The 14,967-nt window shown below is 41.7% G+C and overlaps 1 protein-coding gene and 1 long non-coding RNA gene across 5 annotated transcripts in view; one reads left to right on the forward strand and one right to left on the reverse strand.

Annotated features, from left to right (window-relative positions):
* EPN3 (epsin 3) overlaps window positions 1-14,967 on the forward strand; it is a 56,089-nt gene that overhangs the window by 6,943 nt on the left and 34,179 nt on the right. For all 4 annotated transcript variants that reach the window (XM_058165609.1, XM_058165607.1, XM_058165606.1 and 1 more), the window contains exon 2: window positions 11,851-12,570. In XM_058165609.1, coding sequence (XP_058021592.1) covers window positions 11,985-12,570 — 586 coding nt within the window. In that variant the 5' untranslated portion in view covers window positions 11,851-11,984. The remainder of the gene's footprint in view (window positions 1-11,850; window positions 12,571-14,967) is intronic.
* On the reverse strand, window positions 8,557-13,867 carry LOC131189505 (uncharacterized). The gene is made up of 2 exons (XR_009153062.1): window positions 13,689-13,867; window positions 8,557-8,808 (listed from the first exon to the last, which is right to left on the reverse strand). It is a non-coding gene; the product is annotated as an uncharacterized LOC131189505 (long non-coding RNA).

A 14,967-nucleotide genomic window follows, 5' to 3' on the forward strand; every position in this document is an offset into this window, starting at 1 on the left:
AGGTGTTTTAGTGCTGAGATGACAGCTCCCGCGGTTGTGGATTTCATTAGGATGATCTCCAGCCATTTGGAGAATGCATCCACCACAATTAGAAATGTTTGGCCGTGGAAGGGGCCGGCAAAATCAATGTGTATGCGGGACCAAGGGCCTTGGGGTTTCTCCCACTCCAAAACTGGGGCCGTAGGCGGTAGTGGTCTGGATTCCTGACATACTTGGCATCGGCCAACCCTGTCACTGATTTCCCTGTCCATTAGGGGCCACCAGACATAGCTCCTAGCCAAACCCTTCATCCTCACAATTCCTGGGTGACCCTCATGCAGGAGTTCCAGAACTTTTTTCCTCAGTTTCTCTGGGACTACCACCCTATCCCCCCAGAGCAGGCACCCCCCTTGTACGGACAATTCCCCTTTTTTCTTTACAAATTCCTTAAAACGTTCGCCCGGCGCAGCGGGCCATCCCCTTTGAACCCAACTGATTACAGTCCTTAAAACAACGTCCCGGTAGGAGGCCCGAGCCACTTCCTGCGATGTGACTGGCCCTGAGTCCAAAGAGTCAATTAGTAGAACGGGGGTGCCCGGAGTAGGGTCCTCGATTTCCCCGGGCAATGGGCATCTGCTCAATGCGTCCGCATGCCCCAGCTCTTTTCCAGGTCGATGCTGCAGTTTGTAAGAGTAGGCGGCCAAAAAGATAGTCCATCTGGTCAGCCGGGGTGATAGTGCCACTGGCGTTGGGCGGTCGCCAGCCAGTAATCCCAATAGTGGTCTGTGGTCAGTGATAATTTCAAAGTCTCTCCCAAAAACGTATTCGTGAAATTTTTTCACCCCTGACACTATTGCGAGAGCCTCCCTATCTAGCTGGCTGTAATTCCTCTCAGCCGGGGACATCGTTCGTGAATAGAACGCTATAGGGGCTTCAGTGCCGTTTGGGAGTCTGTGGCTAAGTACAGCTCCTACTCCATAGGGGGACGCATCACAAACCAATACTAACGGCAGTCTGTTATTGTATTGTATTAACAGGCTATCGCTTGATAGCAAACTTTTTACTGCCTCAAATGCCCTATTCTCTGACTTCCCCCACGACCAAGCAGTGTTTTTTCCTAGCAATTTATGCAGCGGTTCAGCAACGGTTGCCTTATCTTTTAAAAACACGGCGTAAAAGTTTACCAGACCCAGGAAAGCCTGGAGTTCTGTCTTGTTTTTGGGTGCTGGGGCTCTCTTTATCGCCTTGACTTTGCTCTCCGTGGGGTGAATCCCTTTTTTGTCTATTCTATACCCCAAAAATTCAACAGATTCGACCCCTATCTGACACTTGCTTGCTTTGACTTTTAATCCTGCCGACCTAAAAATGGCCAAAACTTTCCTTAACCGCTTCCCCAGTTCTCCTAAATCTTCCCCTGATACCAACACATCATCGAAATAGGGTACGACTCCTGGTAACCCTTGTAGAAGCCGCTCCATCAAATTTTGGAATAGCCCCGGGGCCACACTCACCCCAAACTGTAACCGGGTGCACTTAAAGGCACCCCGGTGCGTTACAATAGTCTGGGCTTCAGCTGTGCTAGCATCTACGGGTAGCTGTTGGTACGCTTGTGCCAAGTCTAATTTGGCGAAAACTTGTCCGTGCCCTAGTGAGTGCAATAAGTGTTGCACTACTGGAACTGGGTAGGCGCTCTTTTGCAATGCTTTGTTCAAGGTAGCCTTGTAATCAGCGCAAATTCTTATGGACCCGTCTGGTTTTATAGGGGTGACGATTGGCGTCTCCCATTTGGCATGGTCAACTGGCACTAGTATCCCCTGGCTGACTAATTTGTCTAACTCTTTGTCGATTTTCCGGTGTAGTGGACTTCTTCCTCCTCTTCGCTGGTTGACTCACGATAGGTTTCTTCGTGGTGGACTGTGCTCGGCTTTGCGCCCGCCATCGGCGTGAGTCGCTTTTGTAAGGTGTCTGCTGCATGGTTGGACATCTCATGGGCTCTGGCTTCGTCCAGAGCGTTTGCCAATGTCAGGTTGCTCTTGGCTAGCAACCGTCTCCTCAAACGGATGTCTCTGACCCCCCGTATAAGTTGTTCCAGCAGCTCTTCGTCCAGATCGCGGTACTCGCAATGCTTGGAGGCTTGTCTCAGGGCTGCCATGTAGTCGCTGATAGACTCGCCTTCCTGTTGCCTGCGCTCCCCAAACTCGCATCACGAACGTATTTGGACGGGGCTGGTGCGTAGTGATTCTTCAGAAGGGTCTGAAGGGTCTGCCACGATACGGAGTGTAGCGGTGTTGGCTCCGCTAGGGCTTCTGCGACGGCGATGACTGCGGACCCACAGTGGCTTATGAAGTAAGCCCGTTTGCGGTTGTCGGAGACTCCCTGTAGCTCGTTTGCCTCCAGGAAACTTTCAAACGGGTCATATATATTCCCATGTCTCCTGGGCAGGGTCAAACGGAGTGGGTGGCGTGTAGCCGGTCATCGCTGCATTCGCCCTCACCTTGCTGGGTTTGATTCTCGTAGTGAGTTCAGCTCTGTTCTGGTGCTCTGCCTCAAGATCCCACCTTCGTCGCCAATGTTAAGTTTGGGTATTGACGAGGCAGGAGACCAGGTTAGTGACAACAGCTCTTTAATATAGTGTGACCCAGCAACACTCTGGAGAAAAACCTCTCCTTATATACACTTCAGCCTGAGGCTGCATCCAATCAGAAGCGAGATATTTCCCGCCTAAAACTCCCGCCAAAACTTACAGTAATACATTACAGAGCACACCCCAAACCTTGCCATTTCTGATTTCTTTTCTTTTTGGACTAGCTGACACTAACTATGGCACTAAACTATTAGCAAACACTGCTAAGGCTACCATATAAATAATCAATGCTTCTCAGCCCCAGAGTTCCATAGGGCTGCTGTCATACAACTTAGAAACTGTGACAACTTGCTGATGGCTTTCAACAGCTGAGTCATCATGGCCGCTTTGTGTGGCCTGTCATTAGCTTTGCCGCTAATGCAAGTATGTTAGCTTTTGCTATGAGTTCTCCATTCTCCAGTGATTCTATAGCATACTAAGTATATTAAGTTCCAACACCAGTCAACTTAGTTGCATCATGTTATTCTATGCAAATATGTGCCTTTTTTTTTAAACTTCTGATGGTGTGTACCAACCACAGTACAATGCTGTGCTTGGCTTCGGTCATTTTTCCTGGCATCACTATGTTCTAAAAACAGTAAGTGGGTTGGATTGTGTACAAAAATCAATATAGGGAAATGACTTTAAAAAGAAACTCTGCTAGCCATGTATTTCCAGATTCTGCATCCCTGACTCACTGTCATTTCCTTTGGGTGGAGAAGGATATCTCATGTCTCACCTTGGGTTAGGATGGATGTATATACCTAGGTTGCAGGTTTTGCAAAAGTTGGAGTTGCCCTAGAGAAAAATGGATATGACTCATTTTTGTTCTGCTTTTGGAGTCATATATACTTCTCTGGTCTTTGTTTTATGTTTTACTATAAAACTATAAAATATTTCAGTCATGGAGAAAATAAAGTTATATACAAGGAAGTTTAATTCTGAGTAATTTAAGAAAGCAAAGTGTGAAAGCAAGGAGTTAAATTACTGATTTGCAATGAATTTCCTATAAGCTCCTCCAAGAAGTTACAATTAAGAGGTACACATAATTAAGATTTCAGATGATCCCGATACAGAATTGGAAGATCTTTTGTCCATAGTTTCATTATTGGCTAAAGAAATCCAGAGGAAAATGTTACTTGTTAGTCTCCCAACTTTGAAAAAAGATTCAATGAAAGTTGTAACTATTTTCTATTCTTCCACGTATAGACTAAACAAATATTACTTAGAAAATTTGAGACCTCATGATTGAAGATCAAATGACAGCATCTGATTCTTACTGGCTGACGATAGATTTTACAATTAATATACTTGTATCTTCAACAACTTTCAAGTTGCCCCAATAACTGTCATGTGAGATGCTTTTCTTTTTTTTTTTTTTTTTTTTTATCCAAAAAGTTTTTATTGGTCAAAAAAGGTTTATACAAATACATATCAGGTATGGTAAATTTTCATTTTTCTTATACAAGATAAGAATTTTACTCAAAATTTTAAACACATACAACAGCCATATGGCAAGCAGGTGATACGAAGTAGCTAAGTTTATCAATCTTACATACGCAATAAAGAAGGGTCAAGAATAATCAGAATATCATACAAAGGAGAATAAGGAAAACCAACACAATACCAAATATCATTGTCACTTCCTAGTTTTGGATCTCAGAACTCTGGGTTCAGCCTGACCCAACTCCAGGGCCGCAACAGCGGCAGCCGCTTCCGCCCCATGATCTATAACCTCCCCTTCTTCAATTCCTGGGTCATCTGATTCCAGGAGGGCTTTGTGTTCCTCCATGTAGGCCGCAGCCTCCGCAATTGTACTGATTTTTTTCGTAATGCCCTCCCGGAAAATCATCAATCCCTCTGGCATCAGCCATCTGAAGCCTACTCCCTTCTGGTACAATTTGCTTGACAAAAAGTAATATTTCTTTCTCATTTCACGTACCTGTCTGGGAATCTGCCTCAGAATGGCTATCTCCCTGCCCCTATAAGTCAGTGCCCCACTCCTATGTTTTCTAAGAATTTCATCTCTCGTCTCTCTTCTCACAAATTTGACATGAACCTCTCTAGGAACTGCATGCGTGCATATTTTGAATTAACTCTATAAGCTCGATCCACATCCCAATTCATAAAGTCAACACCTCTCCCAAGAAATTCTCCCAACAGTTTAGTCACAACATCTCTCAAGTCTTCTTGGTCCACTTCTTCCAGATTTTGAAACCTAAGGAAATAAGACATTTTATCCATCTGTAGTCCAAGCACAGCATTGCCTGTCGTCTCCTCTCTTTTCTGCACTGCCCGCATCTCTCCTCAGACCTTCCACTTTCTGCTTGTTTTCTGCTGAGACTTGTTGAGTGTCCTTTAAATCCTTTTGGATAGTCACAATTTCTGCTCTTATTTCATCCAGTTTCTTGTCCATATTAGATAACTTTTCCAAAATTCTCTCCATTTCTCCAGCAGTTGGTCTCTGACCTTTTGCCATTTAAAAATTTTTAAAATCCTCAGGCAAGCACAGTATCCTTGTAATTTCCTCCGGATCCACCAGGGGCACTCACAGGAGCAACGAGTCCAGAGTACAGTTAGTCAACCAGGAAGCCGAAGGAAGTGATGTCATCAAGATTCTCATAGTGAAGGCGGAAGCTGGTCGCCACCATTGGTCCCCAGAGGGAGGGGGGGCCTCAAACCCTCCCTCCTAAATTTCTCCATCACCTCTTCTCTCCAGAGCTCCACAAAACCGGTAATCTTGTTATTTTAAGTTCTCCTCTCTCCAAAGTGATTCGTGCTCCTTCCAGTCGCAGGGGAGAGAAACCCCCCCGCACTCCGGAGCACTCCACTCACATTTGCCGATATCTCCTTCCCTTCTCCCTTCCTCAATTCTTCTCCGTTCCCTGTTCGCCACCAGGCTGCTGCAATTATAAATCCAAAGCCCCGGTGTCACCGGGCACAGCGGCCCAGGCGACGACCAAAATAATGGCCGCGGCCTGAGGCCTCCGAACCCCTCCGAGCCTAGGACGCGCCAGCATCGGTCCCCCCAGTCCTGTATGTCGGCTGGGAGACCCCTGGCGAGCCGTCCGTGCGGCAGGTGTCCTTTTCGGAACACCTGGCCCCTAAGGGCCTCGGAGGCGGCCGGATTCGGACACTGGAGGCAGGAGAGGCACCTCCAGATGTCCGTTGCCGCCGGATACCGGAAGTCGTCTTGTGAGATGCTTTTCAAAGAGTAATTGATAGAGACATGAATCAGTTGATGGGCAGTGTGTTTTGAGAAAAGTTCTAAATTATTACCAAACTTGGAGTCAGCAGTAAAGTCCCCTGAGGTCAGACATCAACTTTTGCTTTCTTCATCCAGTTTCATGGAGTCACCTAGATCAGAGGCCCCCAACCTTTTGGGCACCAGGGACCGGCTCTGTGGAGAGAGGTTTTTCCACTGACTGGAGGGGGCATGGTTTCATGTGCTGCATGTATCCCACAGATGGGACTTCATTTGTTTGCACGGCCTGGTTTCCAACATGCTGTGGCCCGGTGCTGGTCCATGAACTGGGGGTTGGGGACCCCTGAGCTAGATTACACTGGAACATTTCCCAGATATTCTTCTGAAGAAGATAAGATAAAGAGATAAGATAAACTTTGTCATTTTTTACTATGAGCACACTGGCCCACATTGCAAGTGAATCCTTTCTACATCCTTGACTGTTAAGAAATCCCTCTCTACTACCTGCCAGTCTGCCCCTGAGCTAGATTCAAGGTAGTGGCCCTTATATGCAAAGCTTTAAATCAGGGGTGTCCAAACTTGGTCCCTTTAAGACTTGTGGACTTCAACTCCCAGAGTCCCTCAGCCAGCAAAGCCGGCTGAGGAACTCTGGGAGTTGAAGTCCACAAGTCTTAAAGGGACCAAGTTTGGACACCCCTGCTTTAAATAGTATAGAGACATATTACTTCAGAAAAATCTCCAGTTTTATCAGCCTCCCCTCTGATGAAAGACCATACCCTTCTCTTTGCTGCCATCTAGCAGTCAATCAGGGTTTTGCAACCTAGATATGTTAGCTGTATTTTAAGAGTCTCTTTAAAAAAACCTTTTTTCTTTGCCTTTTTCAGTCACAAACGCCTGTTAATCTTTCTGATTAAATTTATTTTGGTTCTTATGTTATTTATTTAAAACATTTACATATCCACCCATTTTATAACAAATTCGTGCTTTATTCTTTTAAAATCTGTTTTTATTGTCTTTTTTTCTTTGGAATTTATGATTGCTATATAATAACTATTGGGATTGTCTATTAACATGCATCAGAATGTTAATGAACAAGAATACATTTTATAAAGGCAAAACAAGTGCTATTTTAAAAAGATTTTCAACCTTTTCTATCTGTAGTTTATTTATTTATATTTCATGTTTTGAAACTGCCCATTTCCTTCAAAAAGGGGCCCCGGGTGGTGTACAATATAATATCTGATAAATAAAAATATATAAAAAATAACATTAAAATTAAGTTCCGCCACAATGAAAAAAAAGCTCATTTTTTTCCAAGAAAGGCACATATAAGCCATTATATTATTAATGTTTCAGTGATTTATCCTGTGTCCTACTGTGATTATTTCTGAACCCCTTGTGGATTCCAAGAAAACATTAAAATTTTTCAGATCTACCTTGGCCTGAAGATTGAAAGATAAGACTGGTAATGCTGGCACATTGACTTTATGGGAAGTTTCTTCCCATTATTAATCTTTTCATCAGTTTCTGGAAAATGTAAGGATAGCTCCCACAAAGACACTACTTTAGATTGATGGAACTGTAGATACTCATACTATATTGCAGAGGGGGAGCAAAGTTCATTGTTATTTTCCCCCACTCTCCAAGCAAGGCATATTTGCCAAGTGCTCTATTACAGGTAACCCTCCATTTACAACAGTTCATTAAGTGACCATTTGAAGTTGTAACAGCATTGAAAAATGTGACTAATGACCATTTTTCACACTTATGACCATTGTGGCATTCCCCATAATCACGTGAACAAAATTCAGATGCCTGGCAACTGACTCATATTTATGGCCATTTCGATATCCCGTGTTCCCCTTTTGTGACCTTTTGACAAGCAAAATCAATGGGGAAACCAGATTCACTTAACAATCATGTTACTAACGAAAGGAAAAGGAAACAATAGGACAGGAACGGTAGGAATGCCCCTTACAGACCTCTTAGGAATGGGGTGAGGTCAATAGTAGATAGTTTTGGTTGAAGCTTTGGGGATTTTGGGAAGAGACCACAGAGTCAGGTAATGTATTTCAAACATTAACAACTCTGTTACTGAAGTCATATTTTCTGCAATCAAGATTGGAACGGTTAACATTAAGCTTAAATCTACTGTGTGCCCATGTATTGTTGCAATTGAAGCTGAAGTAGTCTTTGACAGGAAGGACATTGTAATAGATGATTCTATGAGTTAAACTCAAGTCATGTCGAAGACGGCGTAGTTCTAAATTTTCTAAACCCAGGATTTCAAGTCTGGTGGCATAAAGTATTTTGTTGTATTCAGAGGAGTGGAGAACTCTTCTTTAACAACTACGATGATTCACTTAACAACTGTGGCAAGAAAGGTCATATAATGGGGCAAAACTCACTTTACAAATGTCTCCCTTAACCAACAGGAATATTGGGCTAGATTGTGGTGGTAAGTCTGTGAAGTAGGATGTGAGAATGACACTCAAATCTGACACTGTTTGCTAAATCACTAAGTGGGAGATGAACTCACATTCTTAGTAGGACAGAATGGGCTAAATTTTGGGATAGAGGATATGCTTTTGTTTTTTAACTCCAAAGCTGCTAGGGTATGGCAATAATAAGCAGAGTGTCAGTAAACATTATGAAGATTGAAGAATTTTCAGTTTTTCCTGTACAAGCCTTTTTGGTAAAATAGATGCATTGCATTTACTGGGAGCTTAGAATGGAATAGAACAGAACAGAACAGAATAGAATTTTTTATTGGCCAAGTGTGATTGGACACACAAGGAATTTGTCTTGGTGCATACGCTCTCATTATACATAAAAGAAAAGATATCTTCATCAAGGTACAACACTTACAATACTTAATGATAGTCATTAGTACATCAATTTTGCTTCTTTTTTAATCCAAGAAACCCAGAATGTTTACTTAAGGCCTTCTTCAAGCAGCAACAACTTGAATGGTTCTTCATATCCAATGTACTACCTATATCTTTGGAAAAAAAAGTGGCAAAGTTATCAATGGCACAGGACCGGATTATTTACGAGACCGCCTACTGCCGCCAACTGCCTCCCACCGACCTGTGCGCTCCCAGAGGGAAGGCCTCCTTAGGGTGCCGTCAGTCAAACAATGTCGACTGGCGACCCCCAGGGGGAGGTCCTTTTCTGTGGGGGCTCCTGCCCTTTGGAATGAGCTGCTTCTGGGGCTGCGTCAACTCCCTGACCTCCAGACCTTTAAACGCGAGCTTAAGACTTTTTTATTCCATCGTGCGGGGCTAGCCTAATGAAATTTTAGTGGGGGTTTTATGAAATTTTTTAGGATTGTTTTAATTTGTTGGGCCAAATTTCAAAATTAGTTTTTAATTATGTTTTATTTTTTGTGTATATCCATGTTGTTTTAAATTGGCTGTAAACCGCCCTGAGTCCTTCGGGAGAAGGGCGGTATAGAAATTGAAACAAACAAACAAACAAATAAATAAATCCTTGCTTAGGACATTTAATGCATGTATAGGCATACAAATCTATGTATCCTTGGCTGGGGATATGAAGAGTGTTCAGAAGCTGTGCTTTTTTTATTGCTGCTCTAATATTGTGAAATAAGTTCTTATCTGAGATATAGATGACTCTGGTAAACGTCATAAAACTGCTCAAAAATTGGCTGTCTGACACGGTTTTAGAAGTGAGCAGCAGTGCCCCTCTTAATTTGTGTGCATTAAGTGATTTTATCTTATTGGTAATATGATTTTAGTGAGAGTTTAACATGTTTTTTATTATATTGTGAATCACTTAGAGTTTAATTTTGGCAAGATTCAGATACACCGTAAAACAATTTAGTAGCTGGGAAAACTACGCATAAGTCTTTGAATAAGGCTGAGTGTTACAGAATCTCCTGTCACTTCCATTGCAATGATGCCTGTATGAATTCATGATCTCATTGTTGACTTACAGAAAATTCAATGGGTAGTATGTTCCAGAGGACTGCACAGTTATCATCCCTATCTATTGATTCATGTAGAAATGACAAATGGCAACTAAATTTTCAGAAGTCAGAGATATAGAGAAAAAAAATCAAGTTACAGGAGAACTAACTTGGAGATAAAAATGGGAAATATGATCCCTTTTACTGTATAGTATTTGAATGGAACTGTTATGTGCTTTACCAGGTCAAGTAAAAATGTGCCAGGCTAGTAAGATAGTTAATATAGCCTTCCATAGTTCATTGTCCAACAGCTGCCTGATTAATGCTGAGACCAGTAGGGAAGTTTGACCTTGACCACTGAGGAAAGGTTTTTTAAAAAACCTTTTTTCTTATTTTAAAAAGGTTCATAGTAAATTTAGCCCTTTTAACAATAAAAGATGATGCCGATTTTTAAATAAATGTTTTAGCTGTACTGTATTTTGCAAGATTTTAGGAGTGTAAAGTATGATCTTGCTTTTATAGGTCATAATTTGTTTTTGTGTTACATTGAGGAAACTTGAATACGGTATATGTTGTTATTTTTGTTCTCAGATACTGTAGATTTGTAAAGTAAAAGAAGTATCATGGAATATGTACTTACAACATGTATGCTGTGCTGAATTAATACAGATGCCAAATGATTTGGTGTGATGTCTATTAACTATCTGTAAACTTGATTTCAAACTATTTTGGATATCTTATCCACTTTACTTAGAAAAAACTAAAGTAGAAAACCATAAAATGTTTTCATCCTGCTTTCACAGTATGAAAAAAAGGGCTTCAGATAAAGATTGGCACTCTTATTTGAAGCGGAAATGTGTTCAATCATTTCAGTGAAACCTTGATCATAGCGTAAGCGGTAGTGTTTATTCACAGCTCACTCTTTGCACAGATGGATTCTTAATTTGGCATGTAGATCTCTTTTGGTGGATAATATAATTATTCTTTTTGAGACTGCTACTATGAAAGAAAGCTGTTATGTACAATACAATGGTGTACTAGTAAATGTATAACAACCAGTTCTGGTCCATTGCTGCCATTTCCCCATCTTGCTAGCCACCAAACAGCTAACCCGTGTGACTTGCAAAATTCCATAAAAATGTAACAATTGGCTTTCATGAACCAGTATGGGCTGGCTTCAGCATATCACAGTACATATACACTACTTGTCCTTGTTGAGATTCACAGCCCAGGATTTCCTGATATGTATTTCTGTAACATCAAGGAATTGCTATTTTCTTATCTTCTTTCAGAAAGGTTTTTCCCACTATAGTTGCTCATGAAATACAGTTCTATGATAATATGGCCCATCATGCTGAAGGCCAATGTAACATAGTGGCTAAAGGCTGAATTTGGGCTGGTGACAGCCAGATTTAAGTCCTCAGTTACTCAATCTTGAAGGTACCTGGATAATTATGAACATCTCTTTTTCTCAGCCTATGATGTAGGATTGTTATGGGGAGGAAGGAGAGACCACCATGTGAGTTAAGATAAGCTCTTGGGGGAAAAAACTGGGTGTTAAAAAAACCATAATCATGAGGTAATATATTACCAAAGCTAACATGGGCTGCCAATTTTCTTTCTAACCAAGCATTTTTGAAGGTTTTTACTGGGTGGAGATAAAAGGTAAAACATGCAGAGGTTTAAAACATTCATTTCCTCTTTAAAACCCTTCAAATCTCTCCAGAACTGAAGGGCTTTGTTCCACCCATTTTTAGAGTACTGTATGGCCGTCAAGGTGACAAAAGCAAATTTAGAGGGTATTGCAATATGCCCACCATGCAGAATTGTACTCAGAAAAAAAATAGCTTGGAGGTATTTCAGGAACAAAAGGAGTTTTCTATATAAATTCTGCCCAAATACTCTAGCTGAATAATTCATGGCTGGCTTAGAACTATCTGGAACGGCTCTAGGTTTTGAAGACATGCCATAAAGCAGAAAAATGGAGCAGAAGGGAAGGGATAGAAAGGAAGAAATGCATTTTTTCCCCTGACTGGATAAAATAAAACAACTGATCAGCTAAAATGGCTGAACTGAACCATAATTTTAATACAGTTTCCATTATTTGTTTTCTAGCTCATTGTGGAAACTGAAGAATTAGTGCTTCTTAACCAATCACTCTGAAGCTTTGATTCTTCCCTGGGGCCTCTCAAGTTTTCTTGTTTGGATAATTTCTTTCTGCAAGGTTTGGTCTTTTTTCCGATTCAGCCATGACGACCTCTGCCTTGCGTCGACAGGTGAAAAACATTGTGCACAATTATTCTGAAGCAGAAATCAAAGTGCGTGAGGCCACCTCCAATGACCCCTGGGGACCCCCCAGCTCCTTAATGTCTGAGATTGCTGACCTGACCTTCAACACAGTGGCTTTTGCAGAGGTCATGGGTATGATCTGGAGACGATTGAATGACAGTGGCAAGAACTGGCGTCATGTCTACAAGGCCCTGACTCTTCTGGACTACCTCATTAAAACAGGCTCAGAGAAGGTGGCTCATCAGTGCCGGGAGAATCTGTATACCATTCAAACTTTAAAGGAGTTCCAGTACATAGACCGTGATGGCAAAGATCAAGGCATCAATGTTCGTGAAAAGGTGAAGCAGGTGATGAGCCTGCTGAAGGATGAAGACAGACTGAAGCAGGAAAGAGCCTACGCCTTGAAAACCAAAGAGCGGATGTCCAGTGAAGGGATGGGCATTAGCAGCAGCAATAGCAACAGCCACCAGCTTGCCTATGGACGGCGGGCATCACAATATGGCGATGACTACAGCCGATCAAGAGGTTCACCATCCTCCTTTAATTGTGAGTACTGCAACGGTATGTGGCTGTGCCACCTTTTCTCTGGCAAACTTTTCTCTGGCAAACTTGAAACTTGAAAACCTATAATCTAATTTGTGAATGCTTTCATGGGGACTTGTGATCCCATAATAAAGTTCATAGACATCTTGACCAGCAGTTGCAATACACTGCAATGTAAAGATGTAAGCATATGCTTTTGGAGGCAATTGTTTGCAATCCTGCCTGAAATGTTTCCAAATTTCTACCATTTATCGCAATGGAGCTTGAGAAATGAAACTTGGCAAGTACCAAGTAATATTTGAGGGTCACAGATTGCTGATAGTAGGAATAGGCACAGATTCAAAAGGCCCATGGATAGAAACTGTTCCAAATGAGTAGATTTTTTTATTCCTTGACATTTTCCCCAGTATCTTTTATGAAATTACAGCCAAAACTTCCTTGTTTCTACCATCATTAAGCAGAATTTTTATTGGTCTTTACGTAGCTTTTACAACCTTGAGATATAGTTTCATTCAGTTGAATGCAACTAAAGAATCCTAGATAAATCCTAATAAGTTGGACTCCCTGATCCTATAGGTTTAGCTGAACAAAGTTACGTATATTTCCACTCGAAATATTTCTGCATCACATGGAGAATATAAGATTGAATGGGGAAGCGCCATGGTATACAGCCCTATCATTTTGCATTTTTGAAAGCTTTCAGAGGACCAAACCGTAAGAAGGGTACATGGCTATCTAGGTAGTATTTAACTAAGATTCCCAGCATCTTTTACCATCCTTTATGTGGTAACTGCATTTGCTGAGAATTCTATATATCTAGGGCAGCGATGACCAGCCTTTGAGCTCGGCAAGTCAAAAATTTAGAAAATGCCTCAATTGACTCTGCCGGTGTGTCACACTTTATTGAACAAAATAGAAGGATCTCCTACCCACCACCCACCCCATCTAGACCACCGTGAACAGCAGCACTTGGAGGCAGGGCTGAAACTGGGCCTGAAATAAAGGCCCGGGCCGTGACTTTAGTCCTTGCAACTCCATTGCTGCCACTCAAAAAGCCATTCCCCAAGATGCCATTGCCCCTGCAGCCTTGCACTCCCCAGGGTCTGCCATGCATTGCTTACCTTCAGGCTGTGTTCTCTTTCTATTTACAGGCTCCTGCGGCCTACCTGAGACACACAAGACTTTTATTCTTGAAGTGACTTTGAAGAATGCTCTTCTACAGCCTGTGAAAACTGTCCAAAAGCACAGTCCGTTCTTGCATGATTTTCAGAGGTTGCGTGACTTCCAGAGGCTCTGGAGGCACGACCCATTCTCATGCAGCCTCCACAGCCTCTGAAAATCATATGAGAATGGGTCATGCTTTTGAGAATAGTTGTCAGGTTTGGTAAACACTGCACGTCACCCAAAATGTCATGGCATGTTACCTTTGACACGTGTCATAGGTTTGTCATCACAGATACTCTTTAGAGCATATAAATCACATAGATTTTGTCTCCTCTGTTCTATTATCTACATTATTATGTCAATTCCTGCAAAGAACTGATTTTTAAGAATGTTGTATAGTATGAAATGGATCTTTTAGCTGTGATATATGTTCCAGTGGCCAATAAAGCTTCAGTAGTAATTCATACAATCAGCTTCTCTCCCTCGGTAAATGATAAATGCTGTAATAATGAAATGGGAATGGATGGTATATTTAGGCATTAAGAAATAGCCACAAAACTGTGTGGGAAACAGATCAGCTCCCCAGACTTTTCTTTCTGTCTTCTTGTCACTCTGTGTTTCTTCTTTGCTTTTTCCCAGTACTGTACAGTGTTATTAATCGAAAAATAAACAAGACATCGGAACCGTGAATTTGAGCAGATGCTGATGTAGTCATAAAATAAGCAAGGGGCATATTCATCTTGCGGGACTGCAGTTGTTGAAATTTTGCAAGCTAAGTAGTAAGCTTGCAAAATTTTTAATTTTTAAAAAGCTCAATGCTTCTATATAGTGTACAAAACTATCAGTTCGTTTTATAATTAACCACTTCTACCATGCATCTGTAGAGCATTGTGGATTTTGAAATGTCTGAGTTCTTAGATTCCTTGAATGGCTGTAACTAATATTTTTTTTGTTTTGAAGTTGTTGTGAATATATTCAGTGAGCTTTCTGAGGTAAAAGTCCACGACTAAAAGAAAGCCCTTAGGAGTGGGGTTGCCATCTGAATAAACTAACAGAGAATTGCATTTTAATTCTATGACTTTGATGTGGACGTGGGGAAAAAATAGCACTAGCAGTGTTAGCATGCCAGATGTTGAGAGAAAAACCGTCCTTTGAGCCTAGGAGAACACATTTTTAGGCATACAGTATGGGCCTTAAATCCTACACACTCACAGTTTCTGACAGAATTGTCTGTGG

Source organism: Ahaetulla prasina, chromosome 2 (genome assembly GCF_028640845.1).
Source record: "Ahaetulla prasina isolate Xishuangbanna chromosome 2, ASM2864084v1, whole genome shotgun sequence".
Classification (NCBI taxonomy): domain Eukaryota; kingdom Metazoa; phylum Chordata; class Lepidosauria; order Squamata; family Colubridae; genus Ahaetulla; species Ahaetulla prasina.